General features: G+C 33.8%; 2 protein-coding genes across 5 annotated transcripts; one reads left to right on the forward strand and one right to left on the reverse strand.

Annotated features, from left to right (window-relative positions):
- Positions 1–4,037: 4,037 nt before the first annotated feature.
- Positions 4,038–13,612, reverse strand: LOC100254144 (uncharacterized). Of its 4 annotated transcripts, XM_002281124.5 has the most exons (11): positions 13,247–13,612; positions 13,091–13,135; positions 10,444–10,500; positions 10,239–10,308; positions 8,670–8,711; positions 8,430–8,503; positions 7,560–7,630; positions 7,291–7,376; positions 7,057–7,166; positions 4,544–4,606; positions 4,038–4,238 (listed from the first exon to the last, which is right to left on the reverse strand). In XM_002281124.5, the coding sequence occupies exons 1-10, from the start codon at positions 13,469–13,471 to the stop codon at positions 4,544–4,546; spliced, it is 843 nt and encodes a 280-aa protein (XP_002281160.3). In that variant the 5' UTR covers positions 13,472–13,612; the 3' UTR covers positions 4,038–4,238. The 4 variants fall into 4 exon arrangements, 3 of the variants coding, with proteins under 3 accessions (XP_002281160.3, XP_019075191.2, XP_059592164.1); XM_019219646.2 differs by lacking the exon at positions 7,057–7,166 and having other exon boundaries at positions 13,247–13,520; XR_785555.3 differs by lacking the exon at positions 4,038–4,238 and having other exon boundaries at positions 7,057–7,162; positions 13,247–13,520.
- Positions 13,613–15,934: 2,322 nt separating this feature from the next.
- On the forward strand, positions 15,935–17,771 carry LOC100266300 (GATA transcription factor 9-like). Its single transcript, XM_002283709.4, has 2 exons — positions 15,935–16,412; positions 16,847–17,771. The coding sequence occupies exons 1-2, from the start codon at positions 16,095–16,097 to the stop codon at positions 17,555–17,557; spliced, it is 1,029 nt and encodes a 342-aa protein (XP_002283745.1). The 5' UTR covers positions 15,935–16,094; the 3' UTR covers positions 17,558–17,771.
- Positions 17,772–19,820: the final 2,049 nt, after the last annotated feature.

The raw sequence follows: 19,820 nt of genomic DNA on the forward strand, positions 1-19,820 counted from the left end.
CCGAGATTTACAATCTATTTGCATCCACGCGCTGGATTAGAGTGCAAGACACTCCTTCCCTGTTTGAAGTTGAACCATCTAATATATAAAAAATAAATAAAATTAAAATTAAATCAAATATAGTATGTTCTTTTGGTAGTTTATTAGCACTAAAAATATTTTTTTATTATTATTATATAAAAAATAATTATAGATTAATAAAAATACTTTAACAATTGGATAAACAAAACATTGTGATAAACATCATACTTCCTTTTAGAAATAAAAATAAAAATAAAAATAAAAACCTTTTAAAAGCCATTCAAGTTTTATATTTTTATTGGTCTAAATATTATATTTTATGAAAAAAAAAGAGTAAAATATTAATTAATTGTTTAAATTTTGTATTTTATAAAATTGATTTCAAATTTATGAATTTTTTTTATATGAGTGCATAAAAATGTATTCTTTTTTCAAGATTTTAATGTTAATTATTTTATTAAGACGTTCAAAATTTCCACATAGAAACCTAATTTTTTAAACTAAAATATTTACATTTGAATCCATAATCATGAGACCTTCGAATAGTTTAAGGATCTTTTAAACGAATACTAGGTAGAAAGGGAAGGAGCATCTATATGTTAATTCTAGGTACATTTATACTCAAAGCCCAGCCTAATCATCGGAGCCTAAGATCTTAGAAACATATACGAGTATGAAATCATAACATATGCTATGATCTTGGTGCGACGACTAACAAATAAAAAATATTTTAAAATCATAATATAAATTTAATATATCAAGTCGATGGTTGATTAATTGAATCACCATTAAGACAATTTTTTCTCCATGCCATAAATTCTTCCCGGAACTTACACGTGTGGTTTTATTTTTCAACTTATGGGCGATATCCAATGTACGTACATTGAACGTGGCTGGTCGAATCTACAGAGCGAGTATAAAAGCAATTTGATACGCGGGGAGAGTAGGATAGAGTAGATGTATAGAGAAACGTGTAATGGAAGAGGGGGCAGGTGTCATCACTGTGACTAATGTCACCGAATACGGGTGAAAGATCTGAGAGGGGACCACTCAGAAGAGAACGCGTGTCGCTTTCGGCGGTGTCAAAGCTTGCGCCGAAAACGACATTCTCATAGAGACGCGTGACAGCTTCGTCAACGTAACGGACTGTTACATCTTACTTTTTCTCCTTTTTTTTAAAATATTTTTTTTACTGTTTGGGTTGAGGCTTTGAGCCTCCATTTTAACAGTTTCCGTCTCTCCGCTCCCACTTGCAACGTCAAGAAAGTAAAAATCAATCACTTTTTATTATTGTTTTTTAACTGACAAACAAAATCACATTTTATCCCATCGATACTATATTTTTAAAAATAAGTGAAAATATAGGGGTGTTTTTGTAATTAATTAATTATATATATATATATATATATATATATATATATATATATATATATATATATATATGTTTTTAAAAGAAATTTATTATTGGATTATACATCATATTTCATTAAAATAAAAAGTAAGTTGAAAGATTAAGCTTTGGTAATTATTATCGAGAATAATTTTCTATTTTTTAAAACAAAAAAAAAGAGAAAAATGTGTTTGATAATAAAAATAATTATGTAAAATAATTAAAAATAAAATATTAGATATAAATTTTATTTTAAAATATTAAAAATAAATTTAAAATATTTTAAGTTTTTAAGCACATTTTTATTCTATAAAATATAATAAAATGATTTTTAAAAACTGTTTTTTAAATTATTTTAAAAAATAACTTTTAAACACATTATAAAAATATGTTTGATAACTATTCTAAAAATATTTTTAACATTTGAATGATAAAATTTTTAAATATTAAAAAAATATTAAAATCACTTTTTAAAATTATAACTAAACCCGCCTTAAGAATATTTGTTACATGTAAGTAAAAGACGTTTTCACACCCAACACAAAATAAATGTGGGATACACGGAATAAATGAGAATATTGACTAAAAACACACAAAATAAATGTGAGATTTTATATATATATATATATATATATATTTATTTATTTATTTATTTATTTTTGAATTGATTTGATTTGATTTTTAATAGATATATAGCTTTATAAGACTTTGTTTGGTTGTAATTTATAAACCTACATATCCTGATTTGACTTTTTGATTTTGTTTGGTTATAAATGGACACGTATTCTGATTTGATTCGATTTTTATTAGGATTTTTAAAAGCATAATATTATTCTCTCTTTTAAAATAAAATATATATTTTTAAAATTAATTTCAGATTTCCAATACGTAAGGGAATTTAGCGCACACTTTCTTTTCCGAGATTTGATCCTTGCATCAGCATGTACCTCATGCAAACATCATACATGCATGCATGATGCATGCCATTCATAATGATGAGACATAAAACAATACAGGAACTGCCAGAATACGGTTGACATACGGTCGGCATACGGTGGCTAAAGCACGCGTGGTCCAATGAAAATTTTATTGGTGGGCTGGCCTGAGCGTGGGCGACAAAGAAATGGCGGGGCCCACAAAACGGCGAGAAAATTGAGGCCGGGGCCCACTAAAGGCCCAGCTGGGAGGTCATTATTTGGTTAACAAAAAAATATATAATAAAAAATTTAAAACGGGAATATTCGGCGGCGCCACTTTAATGTGACCCAAATGTCGATTTTAGGAACAAAATTAATGGGCCCAACATGTGGGCCCAACGTGCCAGACTAAGCCAGTGAATACTGCTCAATACTTCCTTGCAGTGCGTGGATCCAACACATGTTTATAAAACCAGGGACGGCTTCTTTGTTATTTTTAAAAATAATTATAATTAACTTAAATTATTTTTTTATAAAATAATAACAAATATGAATAAATTTATATTTGATTTTTTTAGTAAAATTTTATTTTTAAAAAAAAATTAGAAAATGCTCCTAAAATTATATTTGAAGGCATTAAATTGTAAATCTACCAAAACTTCAAGAAAAAATTGGAATTTGACTACCAACTCAGACCACCAACTCACCGAAATTAATGATTTAAATTCAACAATGGTGGGGCAGGCCGACAGTCTGACCACTGTTCTTTGGGTCAACAACTCTTATTTTTATTTTTTTAAAAGGTAGACAAAAAACTTGAAATTGAATTTGGACATTCATGTTCATAATTGTCAGAATGATCAGTAGGTCAAACATCTCTAGAATTTAAGGTAAGGACATGAAGTATTAAAACGAATTTTAATAATAAAAAGCTGGCTTTAAATAATAGTATCAGATGATGTAGAGTCGGGTATAAGCATAAGCATAGATTCTTAGTATGATTTTAGATTATTTGTATTACGTGGGGGGGAGGGGAAAAAGTGACGGAAATGTTAAAAGGAGGTGAAAGAAACAGAATGGCAGTGATGGTGGTGGAGGTGGAGGAGGACCAGCGATAATGGTGGCGTGATGGTGGGCCGGCGAGGAAACAAAATGAGTAGTTAGTGGGAAATCCCTTTTTGCCAGCCTTAGAAGTTAGAAACTTAAAAGAGTTGGAACCTTCCGACATACTCATCCAACGGGATGTGGGCAATGGGCTACGTAAATTGCCTGGACGAATGTTGGGCTGGCTCGTCTCCACTTTCCATCTTTCAGGGCTGCTCATCATATTAATCCAAAGTTCAATTAAATGTGAAATAAAAACACAAGAAGTATGTCCAAATCCAAATAAAATCAAGATATAAACAATTAGATTGATGGTTTCTTTTTGGTGCCCTAAAAAATATACCTTAATGCGTGTGGTCCCTTCCCACCAATACTTGTTTGATATATCCACCGTTTATCCTTACCATCTAAACATGGGATATGAAATGTTATCTCTTCTCTTATCTTATCTCTCATGACATATCTAATAACCAAACCTCACCTAAATGACCAAGTCATGAATTGAAGCTCTAATTCATGACTTTCCAAATCTGACCCTCGCTGAGGTTGAGGGAAGCCGTGAAGGCAATGTGATAATGACATTATTGGTGGAAAAGTAGTGGGTATTGAAGGAAACCTTGAAATTTTGCAATTCAATATCAAATGTCAAAATAGAATGTAATTTGGTGCATCTTGAACCTATGACTTCAAATCTTCTGCTCATTCATATATTGTTTCTGTAAACAAATTTAAGGCCAGGAGAGATGAAAGAATCCCATTGTTCTCAGCAAGAAAAGACTTCCTTGAAAATGATCAGAGATTGAGACCTGCATATTGAAAATGTTGATTACATGAATAGAAGAATTGTATCCATTCAATGATTTGGCAAATTTCTCAAACCAAGCCATGTAGGGTTAGTTAATAATCTGGCATTGGTACACATTTCTAGCATCCAGGAGAAATAGTAAGATTCCTAACCTGGATATCATCGTTAAAGCCAATGCACAGAGAATAATGTTTTATGAATTTTTACCTCTCTATAAAGGGGAAAAAAAATCTAGATTGCAGTACATGAGAATGAAGAGCTGAAAACATAAGAACATGTATGTGCACAACAGTGTATGATATTTACCTATCTACCCTTTATATATTCAAGAAGGCGCCGATCAAGCTCGAAATGCCGGCAAAGAAGTTTCTGAAACGCAAAAACTTCAAAAATAAATACTAAGAATAATAGCTGGACGATATTGCTGAGTTGATAGTCATAATCTAAGTTGGGCATTGCAAAAACATTTAGAAGTTTACTCATGAAAGCTTAAGGCAGTTGGTGCACTGTGATTTCATGTGTTGTAAAAGATGTATATACGGCCGATTTGCATATTTCAGTCAGTTACTTAAAAATTCTACAAATAAAAATGCAAACTTAGATGGTGTTTGGTTTTTTTTTACTTAATTCTAAATAAAACTTAAAACTAAATAGTGTTAAGTATTAGGGGGTTTTTTTTTTTGTAATATTTTATTTCTATTAAGCATTAAAAAGTAAAGAAAAATCAATATATTACTTTTTCTATTTAGAAAAAGCCAAATATTTTGACTTTTTGTATTCGGTAAAGAATTTATAATAAGTTATAAAAAAATAGAAAAACAAACAATCTAAAATCTAAAAGCAAATTGCTTTCAACAAAAAACTAAAAAAACAAACACCTTCTTTGTTTATATAGATTTGGACACCAATCCGGATCTTGTATCTACATGACAACAAAAAATTATCTTGAATGTCCATCCAAGAGTTCAGTCTCATGGCTCATAGAACATAGGTAGTTTTGACATGGAGGTGCATTGTATATGTTGGTGAGGTGGCTGAACCTTACACTGAAGGGGGAGCCAAGTGACCTGAGGAAGTGGGGTCCAAATGGCATAAGAATCTCAAGGAGAACCTCCCAGCCAACCAAAAAGGCCCCTTTCAAAGGGATCTGCCATTGTGGTAGCCCCATTATAATGAATATTCGCATTGCTACAGCTAGGCTGTAGGCCTTTCACCAGCAAAGGCCTTCTGACCACAGAGATTGTAAACCAGCAGAATCCCTGCAGCCCCCTTCCTACTCAAATTCAGGAGGTCAGTAAGATTGACCTTTAGTTTATAGTAACTGACAGTGGTGTGACAATTGAGTCCCCATGGCCAAACTCAAGAAGTTCAGAACAGAAAATGATGCCGGGCTAATGGAGAGGATGCTTGCATAGCTCTGCCATACACGATCCCCAGGTCATCTTCATGGGCCAGGATGGTGTCATATATATCAGGATGCAAGAAGCCTATGATAGAGGCAGAATCTATACATGCACCTTTCAGTTCCCAAGTCTTAACCCAAACCAATATCCACGACTCAAAAATGATGTGAGGCATCTACAGTTAGCCCTCTTGTAAATTCATGGCATGCATCGTCTCTTTTTTTTCTTCTTTTTAAAACTATCCTAAATGACTTGACACCTTAGGCACATGTGCCATAATTACTTCCTACACAATCCCAAAAACAACAATTCCTTGATTTACTTTTTCCTCAAAACTACTCTCATTCTGAGCACCTGCTCAGTCTCATGGTAGAGTGGAGTCAATAGACCAGGGCCATGATTACTTGCAGTCATGGTAGAATGGATATAATATATTATGAATAATAATTTTGATTGACTTATAGTAAAACTGCACAATCACTCCATATCATTGAGATTGAACTATAAAAACTTTTCTGATAGGCAAAATTGAAATACAAAAATACCAAATTAATAATGCCCAACTTCCCTAATACAAGCAAAAAACCAGTTCAGGAAGCCAAGATTTTTTCTCATCTTCCGTTCAAGTAATACTTTACACATGCATATAACATAACAGATATAGAATATATCAAATAAATGACAAGCAAGCAAGCATGCACCTTTAACAATCATCTGGATCCAATCTAAGACACAAGATAAGAAGACAGAAATGTAAAGGGAAAAAACAACTAATAAACAAGAAAATAAAAAAGGTTCTGAATAGTTTCAGCAATTACTATGTGGGTATTTAGTAAAACTTAATACTTATTATTTAATGACTTAAATTGACATTTAAGTTAAATTATTCTGAAGTTGTTAACTTAAAACTTATTATTTATTTTTTACTTTAAGTATTAAAGTTGTTTGGCAATATTAACTTAAAATTTATTTTAAGTTATCAAATTGACATATTTATCCTCATTAGTTGTAATTAATTTTTATCATTAACTTTAACTAATATTATTTTTATTAATCTTAAGTAATAAATTTGTTTATTAAACATCCATATTTAAAGTATTATAAATATATAAGATAACTTTAAAATATTTACTATAAAAAATGAATCATGGTTGTTAAATATATTCTCATTAGATGTGGACAAATAAGTCAAAAAAGATTTGAGATTAAGAATAAGTTAACTATTTTGACTTGATACTTAAAGTCATTTTTAACTTTAAGTTGTGTTGTTAAATTATTTTATCAAACATGCTTAATCAGTTTAATAACTTAAATTAAGTTATTAAGTCATTTAGTTGATTTACCAGACACCCTCTAAGTGATAAAAATGGGCATTCAAGATGCCTTCTGAATTTGGTCCTTTTATTGTGGAAATACCTTAGTTATAGGAGGATGAGAAGCTTTTGCTTCAAAATCCAACTCTGGAAAGCGTGTCACCTCCACTGCATTCTCAAATAATATATACGTAGGAAGTTGGGCCATGCTGCCTACATGTCCAATGTCCCCATTAGGATCACTTAACGAATAAATAAATAAAATAACAATAAAAATAAAAAACTGAAATATGACAATTAGAAAGCAAGAAATGCAGTGATTACAAAAGGAGTTTACCACCAACAGATATTCCAAATTTTTCTGCCACATTTGGGAAGAGGCCAAGATCAACTATTCCAAAAGATAAATTTTTGTTTGAGTAACTGCTAAACAGAAACAGGAGAAATTACTAACACCACCTAAAATCAAGCAAAAGGAACTTCAATAAAAAATTAAGGAGAAAATAAGTGAAGAGTCACAACAAATACAATGGGGTTGATTTCACAACTGATGCAAGTTGCTGAAAGTTTTCATTTTAGCTCAGGTTACTGAAGCAAGAAACATACGTAATTGAGAGATCAGGAAAGAACAAGCTTGTGCGAATGCAAGTGGGCGAACACAAAGCACGAAATTCTACCTGCCAAATTGAGTTGACTGTTTATCCCAAGAAGAAAAAATTGAACTTACCAAAATTAAATATAAGATACAGCATCATTTATCATATTATTTGCCAAGGTCAAACACTGATGCACATTGGTGCAAATCAATGTTCCATGCAAATTTCAGAGGCCATGCTATAAACCCCCCCCCCCCCCCCCCAATAAATAATTAATTAATTAAAAAAGAATAAACCTAGATTCAATTTATTGACATAACCATGTTGTCATAGCCATGTCAGACAGAAACACCCTTGGTAAAATTTTTAGTCATATTGTCTACACTGCTAGCATAGTTCCTCAAGGAGCTGCACCCCTCACCCAACCACCCCATCCCATGGAGAGAACAAATTAGTCTACAGACTCCTTGCTTCAGCTTTGGTATCCTCCCTCAGGTTTTATTTCATTCCATTCCAGTTTGGGTTATTATATTTTCTTTTGCAAGAACAGTTGTGGCAGATGCACTATCAATTGGATTATTGGTCATGGAATGGATTCTAAAACTTTTCCCTTATGAAGTATATAGAAGAAGCATATCCCTGACAACTGTTAAATAACTATGGCATTTATCAAAGCCAGCATGAAAATTTCATTCACCAATTGGGGAATGAAGTTGCACCAGAGTAGATTTCTCTGAAATCTGTGCCTAATTGTGTAAAACTAGTAACATAATGGGGAACCCTACAATATAAAAGTACTGATTCTACCCTCAAAAGCAAACATATTTATATTGGAAATTCATGAATACTAAAAATTTGAGAACAAGCCTATGGAACCAACCAGCCAGAATCTTGATGTGTTCCCTTCGGTCAGCAAGGCCTCTAATTGCAGCGGTGTTAATTTTTTTGATGTACCTAGAAAAATCAATCACAAAGAGACAAACATTTCAGTTTTATCATTTATGACATTATATTGCAAGTTAATTTTGCAATTCATAAAGTGCATCTGACAGCAGAGAATCTTGTGAGAGACTATGAGAAGAATCATTTTTGAGCCATGATCCTGATATGCACTTCATACCTAATCCTTCATAAGCAGGTTGTTGTGCCAAAATAAATATCACTGCAAGAATGGGCACCATAGAATTCAATTAGATAAATGATCAAATCAAATAGTTTCTCCCTTTGACTCATCAAATATTCAATGTCAAGATCAGGATTGCCATCTGTTATAATTTAGTGCAAAAGGTATCATTGCCATACTTTCATATGAGAAGAGAAAATAAAATATTGTAGATGGAGAAAACATGGATAGATGTTCTGAAAAAATTTACATGATTTCACCAATGAAGCTTCCTTCCTAACTTCCAGAACTTCTTCACATTGCTCTGCCCCATAACCTCATTTCATAGGAAATCTCGAAGTAGCCATATTTCATTATATTCCATCTATATCCCAATTCCATTCCTTTAACATCCTTTTCAAGTCATTGGCATAAGAGATGTTTGTTTCTAGTCTATCTATTCTATATATGGAAAGTTAAAAAATCTCATATTATAATCCAGAAATTGCGATAGAAAAAAAGAAGGAAAGAGGGAGGTTTTTGATGTTTTTAAAATATTTTCCACTTGGCAATCTAGTATCCTTATGCACGAAGATAATCAATTCAATCCTTGCAGTCTGACTCTATATGGATTTCTAACCAGTACTCCTTAGGGCCCTCTTAACTCTTCCTTCAATCAGGTTATGGAGGAAGGAGAAGGAGGAATTGAGAAAAAGGTGTCAGCAATAACTGGTTTTATTACAGAGCGGTTCATGATGTCCATATCAATCTATCATCCATCTTTACACCCAGCATTGGATAGATCTCATACACTAATGACCCTAGCTCTGTTGCATGTTTTGTTTTATTTCTTTTTATCATGGATATACTCCCAGAAATTCAAAGCAAAATCTCAGTATTCAATGTATATTCATGAATAATCTCCTTTTTAAATCATTTTACCTAGTTCAACCTTAGCCAAACTAGCAATCATTTATATATTTCAATGCAGCAACAAGATGTTTATGAACAAGGTTTTGTTGGTTGGCTAATAGGTCATGTTTTATCCATGAACCGGGTCAAATTGGTATTAGTGTGAAAACAACAAATCCTTCTATTAAATGTAATGCACTTATTCAATCTAAAATGAATCTTGTGCTAGAACTGAGAAATTCTATGGCTCGAATGCGTCTATATTTAGCAGGAATACAGTCACCTGTTATTACTAAGAAAATGAAAGACACCTTAGAAACAGAAAAATGAGGGAAGGTGAGGAAGAAACAGCTGTAGAAAGAGAGAACTTTTGAGACATAGGAAACTAAATTGGAACAAGAAAGATCAAATGAAGAAGATCCTTCCTTCTCACATAATATCTAAGAAGGTCTAGCACATTGGCATTTAAACGTAACAAAGCAAACAATACTATCAAGATATAGTGATATCCAACATGAGTGTCCTTATTTGGTGAGTCATAACAAACAAAAGCAGGATGCTAGTTTTGATACACAGTGCTTAGCAACCAACAGACAACTTGTTGCCCTAATTTCTTATTGCGTCAATGGCTTATCTCTTGTTGATGAATTAAAACAATGACACTATAAAACCTACCTGAAAATACCACTATGTACCAGAGAGCCAAGTGGTAATCCATGATTAAAGAAATGGCAACAAGAAAAACCTGAAAAAATAGAATGCAAGTCAGGCAATGGAGTGAGAAAAAAAAACCAGATTGAAAACATAACTAAAAAGTGAAAAATAGGTTATGGAGTTTGACATCAAAAGTTTATTTTTTTTATTTTTAAAGTGTGAAGACCTTTGCAAAAAATAAAGTATCTGAAATGAAGCCTTCCCATGTTTCTTCTTTCACGACCTGTCACAAAATAGAAAATAATAGAATTAAAAAATAATCCACATGCAAAATGTGTGAAAAATGCAGTATGAAATTTTACAGTGCACTTCTGGTAAGTGTACTGCTAATGAACAACCAGCTGTGCAGGGGTTTCATTTCTGGAGTTACAGGTAATACTCATGGTATTACAACCAGATCCAAAAATGGCATCTTTAAGCCAAAGGTTCTCATAGCTACAAGAGAACCAGACTCAGTAGAGGAAGCTTTAGCTACAGCTCCTTGGAAGACAGTTATGCAAGAAGAATATAGGGCACTAATGAATGATCAAACTTGGCCTTTGGTGCCTTTGCCTCCTGGAAGACAAGCTATTGACTGTAAATGGGCTTTTAAGATGAAAGAGAATTCAAATGGGACAATACAAAAGTACAAGTTCAGATTGGTGGCAAAAGGGTTTCATCAAGCAGCGGGTTTTGATTTTAATGAAACCTTTAGCCCTGTGATTAAGCCAATAACAGTTAGAGTTGTTCTTACAATAGTTGTCTGAGGATGGCAGGTTTATCAATTAGATGTTAATAAAACATTTTTGAATGGTGTACTCCAAGAGGAGGTTTTTATGCAACAGCCACCTGGTTTTGTCCATACTAAACAATCCCATCTTGTTTGCAAGCTTCACAGAGCATTGTATGGACTAAAACAAGCTCCTCGGGCCTGGTTTAAGAAGTTTACAGCGACCTTATATGCCTTTGGATTTGTTTCTGCCAGGTCAGATCAATCTTTGTTTATAAGGATCACATCACCGTATACTACCTATGTTTTAGTATATGTCGATGATATACTAGTAAGTAGCAACTAGAAGTGATGCTCAAATTGTCTCAACTTTGAGAACAAAATTGCATAAGGAATTTGCTCTAAAAGATTTGGGAGTTGTCAATTACTTCTTGGGAATACAAGTGAAGCAAACTACAAGTGGTATACATTTGTCTCAAACAAAGGATATCTCAAACTTATTATGCAAAGCTAAAATGTAATATGCTAAGCCTTAATCCACGCCAATGACAAGTGGGCTTCAATTGCCTGGATTTGGCAGTGCTCTTGTTGCAGATCCCAAGTTGTACAGATCCATTGTTGGAGCATTGCAGTATGTGATAATAACTAGGTCTGAAATTTTTTACAATGTAAGCAAGGTTTGGTCAATTCATGTCTAACTCTTTAGAAGCTCATTGGAAGGCTGTCAAAAGGATCTTGAGGTATCTAAGAGGTACATTGAACTATGGTTTGCATCTCAGAACATCACCTGCCCTTGAATTGGTAGGATTTTGGGATGTTGATTAGGGCTTAAATCTTGATGACAAACGCTCAACAGCTGGTTTTTGCATTTATTTGGGTTCTAACTTGATTGCTTGGCATTCAAAGAAACAATATACCATTTCAAGGTCAAGCACAGAAGCTGAGTATAGGAATTTGGCTAATCTAGTATTAGAGCTTACTTGGATTCAATCACTACTTACAAAGCTTAGAATTCATGTACCAAAATCACCGGTAATTTGGTGTGATAATCTTAGCATAGTCAAACTTGCTGCTAACCCTATTTTACATGCCAGAACCAAGCACATGAAGCTAGATTTGTACTTTGTTCGCGAAAGAGTATTGCAAAAACAAGTTGAGGTCAGACATGTACCACCTTTGGACTAGATAGCAGACATTCTAACTAAGGCTATCTCAAGTGTTAGGTTTTTGAATTTGAGAAATAAACTTAGATTAAAAGATCTTCCTACTTTGAGTTTGAGGGGGAATGTTAGAGAACAATTAATGAGTTAGTTAGTTTGTTTTGTATTCTGTTTTTATATTAGTTATGTTGAGTAGAATGAAATCCAAGTGTCATGATATGATTAGCTTATCTCATATCTTGTTGGAAGGTCTGTTAGGGACACTTGCAATATATATATATATATAGATACAAACACAGATATGTAGCAATAATATAATCAATTCAGATCAAATCTTCCCTCAATTTCTTTACTTTTCTAAGAGTAACAAACATGAAAAGCATTAAATGAACTAAAGACCCATTCGCACATTTTTTCATTACCGCCTAAAAGCTCTTTGGTGAGTATTACAGTGTGTTTGTAAAGCCTAAAAGTTTTCAATGAAGTTATACATTTTTGCAGAAGAGTTCTTAACAACTTAAGATTTACATATCAAAACCTCTTCCTTGCATGTATATTATTAACTAGAAGCCACGACTGGAGAGGCCCTAAATCTTCCATTGATAACTTATTTAATCATTCGCCATGCCATTTGCGCTCTGTTGTAAGCATAAAAAGAAATTATTGTATTAAGGGGCTCACCATTTCTCATTTCCATTTTTCCAAGTATAAGGTGTGACTTTAACATTATCAAGTGTACTGTTAATAAAATCACTAAATCTGAAATAAATCAACTTCATTCTCAAGTTCTTGAGAAAGGAGAACTCAATTTAGATCATTCCATAATCAAATGAGTTTCAATATTAGATTTTCACACCACTGGTTATTCATATTTCAACAGATATCCTTTTTTTCTTCAATTTCTTCCAATATCATAGGGAGAGCTTTGGATCGGAAAACGGTACCTTGATGACAGCCAACACAGAGAACGCCAAAATCGCTTGAATCTCCTACAAAAATTCAAAAAAAAAAATCAAATAGAATACTAAAAACCATTAATTGCCAAAAGAATATCGGAGAAACGAATAAAATGGCGATTTGCGAGTAGAGAGAGTGCTTACGCGATGAAAAAGGCGATGGAGAATGTGCGGAGAGAGAACTTGGGATGCAGAGCTACGAACGACGAAGTATGAGAAGAAAGCTAGGAAATGGAAGAGGTAGTACGGCTCTGATACCAGTAGGTTCAGCCATGTTAATGGATTCTTCTTCTTCTCCATTCTCTTTCTCTGCATCCTCTTCTTCACCGTTCGATTAGTGTATATAATCCAACGTCTCTCAAGAGCCATGGAAAGGCCCAAGGGCCTTAACCCACTAAAAGCCCATCATTGAACATTTGGTGCCGCCACAAGCTCGGTCTAGTGCAATGGAGAAATAAGAGGCCAAGACTTCAACTAACATCTTCGGGCCCTCTATGGCTTTCGAATGCCACATTATGGATTTAGTGCTAAGATTTGACTTTTTATACAAGCCCAAAAATGGCTGAAGGATCCACGATGGAAAAGAGAGGGCCCAAGTTCAGTCTGTTGGCCTGGATCGAGATTGATATCATGGAAACATATGGCCCACGAGAGGCTTACTCCTGCAAATCCGTTTTAATTTAAAGTTCCCAACAGACTTAGCCCTTAAATAGCTTATGCCAGCGACTTTTCTGCCTCTGTGGATTTTCCTTTGCCACTTTACATTGGTTTTCAAAAAATAAAATTCCAAACTTGACCCACGAAAAAGGTCAATCCAATTCTCTTGATTCAAGCTATAGACAGGGTTCGCTTCCTAGCCAAGACTCCAATTTCAAGATAAAGAATTAGCGACTATTTGACAACCGTTTTTCTAAATCATAATTATTTTTTCTCAAAAAAAAAAAAATTTCTAACTTAAAAAGAATAATTATAAAAATAAAAAAATACTTTAAAAATCTTTATAATAATTTCATATTTAAATTTATAAATATAAATTTTTTTTTTAAATAATTAAAAATTATTATTTTTTAAATATTGTTTGAAAATGGTCTCTTTAAAATTTTAACCTTTACTCTTAACTCCCACGGTGAACAAAGAGACGTCAATAGTGATAATGATCGGGGGCATTTTGGTCACTATGTAAAGGTGCTTAAACCTTTCGGGCCAGAAGCAAGCAACCCACTCTAAACCACGTGACTTGTCACAAGAGGAATGCACGTGAGTTACTCCCCTACTCACGTGACTGGAGGGGGGCACGGAGGCACGTGCTCTCACGTTATCGTAAGCTATAAAAAGACCATATCAGTTGGCTGAAAGAGAAGCATCCCAGAAAGGCAAGACACGGTGGATTCCAGCCACGTGGCATTGACCACCGTCAGTCATGGCTTTTGACACGAGCCTAGCCGCTCACATGGCCGCTGACACCTCCTACAGCCCCATCACGTGCAAACCGGACCCCACACTTCCCCACAAATATTATTTTAATAATAATTTACCTAAAAATATTATAAATGTAAACCCCCAAGCCAAGCAACCACCCAGGTACCCTCTCTTTTTCAGTTTTTCCTTTTAATTCAAGCAAAAAAAAAAATTAAAAAAAAAAGAAAAAAAGCTCACGTTAATAAATCTAGCAGTTGCACCTTAGCCAATTTTCCAACATTGACGCACCTAGGGATTGGTGTCATGAAAACCCCGGGCCCACTTTTCTCATTCTACACTCTTCATTGCGTGCCACGTCATGATAAGCCTCACAATTCCACTCAACTTTCATAAACTATCATGGACTTATCTCGTAGTAATCATGTAAAAAAGAATTAAAAAATGTGTAATTTTGTTCAGAATTTATAATTAAAATTTATATAATTACGCTATTTTTATTGTTTTCCGACAATAATTCTATATTCTCTCCCAAATATTTGTGTATAAATCATAGTCCTACGCGTACCACCATGTTTATTATTATTTTTTTAATACCTACTTATTAGGGTGTAAAATCACAATAATAACAAGGAAAGCAATGATTGTAAATGATGTGCAACTCCACCACGGACTACGCCCTAATCCTACGTGGCAAAGTGGGGTTTGAAAAGTGAAAACCGACCTGGCAAGGCCCTTCCAAGAGGGGGTGACACGTCGGAGATTTCGTGACCGTGGATTCAATCAAGTTGAGCTGTAACCATCGTGCTTACCAGTGGGGGGAGTTTGAATTAAGTAAGCACCTAATTAGGGATGCAGATTAATAAAAACACCATAATTAATTAAAACAATATCCAAAAAAATAATAATAATAAATGATAATCACAGCGCAAATCCCGATGAAAAATGAAGAAGCGCAGGAGTCGGGCTGTAAACTTGGACAGTAATGCACAGTTGCAGCCACAAACCTGCTACTGCTAGATCGGTTCCTAAGGGGTTGAATTTGAACACTAATTACTCCTAATTTTCTAATTTATTATTTTTCTAATTACCTGTTCTCCGGGTCATTCGCTTTCGTCGTGGGGTGCTTCACTCGGAGCTCACTACTTTTTGGACGGACAGGATTGAAAATTAAAATTTAGTGGGAGATGATCATTTGGTGAGTTAATATAACGACTATGAATGTGAGAACCATTTTTGGTACAAAAACTAAAGGACAATACCTCACAAGCCCACTAACGTAACTTCACACTTTTTTTTTTTTACATGCTTTAGAGAAGCTTTATTTTTTTATTTACTTTTTTAAAGTTTTTTTTTTTTTTTTAATTTTAATTTTTTTTTTCTCCGTCAAATTCTTACATTTTAGCTGTCCTCATGTCCCCTTCGAGCGGAAATAAACTCTCACTCTCTTTCTCTCTCTAAAGACATCTTCACAAATTTCTCTCTCTACTATCTCCTCACCCTTCTCCAGCAACCTGATTCCTCCAAGGCGAAAATTCATAATTTTGTGCTGGTCTCTTATTTTAGCCAAGATCAAATGGAGGCACCGGAGTTTTTCCAAGGGGGCTTCTGCATAGCTCCGGCATCGCAATTCGGGACGGAGAAGCGCATTTCTGATACCAAGCCCGGCGGTGGTGACCACTTTATCATTGAAGACCTCCTCGACTTCTCCAACGACGATGCCGTCATTACCGACGGCACCTTCGATACGGTCACCGGAACCTCAACAGATTCTTCCACCTTCACCATCGTCGACAGCTGCAACTCCGTCTCTGGTTGTGAGCCGCAGTTCGCCGGAGATATTGGGTCTCGGAATTACACTGATGCTCATTTCTCTAGCGACCTATGCGTGCCGGTAATTTCATGCATGCAATAGTAACCAGAGAGAGAATTTAATTAATATTCAAAAAATTTCTTCTGTGAATCATTTTGCCTTATCGTTTTAGATTTGTTTTGTTTGGTTGCCGAGAAATGAATGAAGACAATATATATATATTTAATTTAATTATAGCTTAATTGCAGTTCCGGAACCAAAACAACAAAAATAAAAGTAAAAAAAAACTTTTCTTTTCATTTGTTGGCCATCCAGTGGAGGGTTAAGATTCTTCCAATTAAAATTTGCAGAAGGGATCATATTTATTATTGGTTTCAGCTTTAAATAAAGTTGAGAAAATAAAAAAAGACACGGTTCCTTTAAGCAGAAATTCAAACATATATAATCAATTCGAATTATGAATTACGAGGGAAAAAGAAACTCAAATTGATATATTCGATTTAATTTTTTTGCAGTATGATGATTTGGCTGAGCTCGAATGGCTCTCGAACATCGTTGAGGAATCATTCTCGAGCGAGGACTTGGAAAAGCTTCAGCTAATTTCGGGAATGAAAGCGAACACTGAGGAAGCATCCGAAACCCGCGACTTCCAACCCGAAAACAACCAAAACCCACCGCTATCGCTGCGAGATTTTCCGGCCAAGGCTCGAAGCAAGCGCGCACGAGCCATGCCATGCAAGTGGACGTCGCGCCTTCTCGCGCTTTCCCCTACAAGTTCCTTGTCAGAAACCGACATCATCCCCCCGAATTCCGGCAAGAAATCGACGAAATCGGCTCCCAAAAAGAAGGAAAGCCCCGAAGTTGTGGCCGGAGGCTGCAGCGATGGGCGGAAATGCTTGCACTGCGCCACAGACAAGACTCCGCAGTGGCGAACCGGACCCATGGGACCCAAAACTCTGTGCAATGCTTGCGGGGTCAGGTACAAGTCGGGGCGACTCGTACCTGAATATCGACCCGCAGCGAGCCCGACATTTGTGTTGACAAAGCACTCGAACTCGCACCGAAAAGTGTTGGAGCTCCGAAGGCAGAAGGAGATGGTAAGGTCCCAGCACCAGCATCAGCAGCAGCAGTTCCTTCATCATCAGAACATGGTTTTCGACGTACCCAACGGTGACGATTACTTGATCCACCAGCACCTGGGCCCCGATTTCAGGCACCTGATATAGAGTGGTGGGGCCCTGAGGATTAGTGAAGAAATCATGATTAGGCCATTTTTAAGTAATTTTTTTTTGCTAATCTTCTAGGGTTTATTTAATTTTGCCTAACCTTTGAATTTGTTAGACTCTTTAATGTTGTCTCTTACAGTTCCTTCTTTGCCTAATATGGCAAGTTCTGAAACCAATTTTTCACAATTTTAGTAATTTTTTCATTTTCAGTTCTTATCATGTGTTGCATATGAATTTTTGAAGTTTTTATTTTTATTTTAAATAAATAAATAAAAGAAAAATGAAAAGGGATAAGAGTTGGTAGGTGAGAGAGTAATGGTACATGAGAGGAGAGTGGGTAGAGGACAGTGCATGGTATTGGGCATTGATGAGCATGTGCACTGTTATTTAAAAAAGTGAAAGATGTGAGAGGGACACACTCCTGTAAAGAGGGCTTCCAACCCCAATGCCCACTGCCCTAAGTCATAGTGGAGACCACTTCTCCCAATTTTCTACCCAACTTGCCCAAATCATTCTAATTCCAAAAACAAAGAGATGCTTCCAAATTCACTATCGCTTGAGATCTATCAAGCAATAATTATTATCAACTTTAGATTAATTGGGCCATGAATTTAGACAATAATGTCTACGTGGATGAGTGGATCATTATGTAAATATTATTTCTTTTAGTTTTTGAATATTAAAATTTTAAAATCTATTCTCGAAGGGTAATAATTTTTTTTTAAAATAAATATATTTATTGCTAGAGGTGTAAAAAAGTATGGTTCCATCATTATTGGAATTATAAAATAGTTCAACCCATATAGATGGTTTATCTTCAATTAAAACTAAATCAATATTTTAGTGATAAAAATACCAAATCAAATCAGTTAATTTGGTTTTAATCTGAATTATCGATTGAATGTAAGTAAATTTAAACTCTAAGGGTTTGTTTGGTAACTGTTTTTTTTAAACAATTCTGAAAAATAGTTGTTTGTAATAATTTTTAAAAACCGTTTTTTAATATTTTATAAAACAAAAGCCCGTTTGAAAATTTAACTTGTTTTTAATATTTTTAAATATGTTTTAAAAATAATTTTTATGTTTATTTCATATAATTATTTTTTTAAATAGTTTTAGAAAATAATTAAAAACAATTGAAAAACAACTAAAAATATTATCTAAAAATATCATTTTTTCTATTCTTAAAAACAAAAAATATAAAACAATTTTTTGTTGCCAAACTATGTTTTCTTATCAAACAAACCCTAAGAATTATTTGTTTTTTTAAATAATTGAAACCAACTTTAATTTAAAGTTCAAACTAATAAATTTATTTAAAAATTAATCTAGTCATAATATAATAACATTAAATTATTTTTTTAGAGTCTACAAAATATCTATAATAATAAATACAAAAAAACCCATCATTGAATGATTATAAATTAGAAGAAGTATAAGTTTTAAAATATTATTTTAATTTAATTTGTATAAAAATAAAATTTTAATAAAATTAATATTTTCAAAATTCTCAAACCAAATCATTGAAAATTGTTCAAATTTGATATATTTTAGTTAAATTAGATTGATCTTTTCCTTTTTTTTTTGTTTAATTTTTTTTTTTACTTATACCCTGTTTGTTGTCATACTCAAATTACTGCAGGAATTGTTTTTGTGTGCTGAGTTGCTGACTATAATTAGTATAGTGTAAATACAATTTCTACGTTCTATTTTGGAAAATAACAAAATAACCTTCATTATTCACAAACATTAAAACCCCACCCTGGCAGAAAACAACGTCCAAAAGTCCAAACATGATGATCCTTATCCTGACCAATTTTGTTAAATCCAAACCCCATTTTCCCTTTGATTCTCGGTGTCCAAACAGATGTGAAATCAGTCATTATCGGATCCTCCAGCCCGACCCGATCAATAATTTGAACCCAATCCCACAGAAGGGTAGAAAGGTAAAATCATGGGGTCACAAACACAACAATGGATCACGTTGTAGAATTTTCTTACATGAATTTCAGTGTCAACCTGCTGTAACCGGTGGATTAGTGATTGCAGAGAATGTTAGAAAAAAGATCAGATTTTTTCTCCTGGTTTTCATACTTAAAATCTTCTACAGTTCTTTAGTATCTTTTTGCATGGAATTCCCCACTTTACAACTTCGAAAAATATATTTAAAAATAGAATATCAAATCTAATAAAAATCTGGCTTTTATTTATAGCGGTTAGATTACTATTTTACCCCTTTTTAAAACACTAAGGACCTTGGTAA

Source organism: Vitis vinifera, chromosome 4 (assembly GCF_030704535.1).
Source record: "Vitis vinifera cultivar Pinot Noir 40024 chromosome 4, ASM3070453v1".
Lineage (NCBI taxonomy): Eukaryota > Viridiplantae > Streptophyta > Magnoliopsida > Vitales > Vitaceae > Vitis > Vitis vinifera.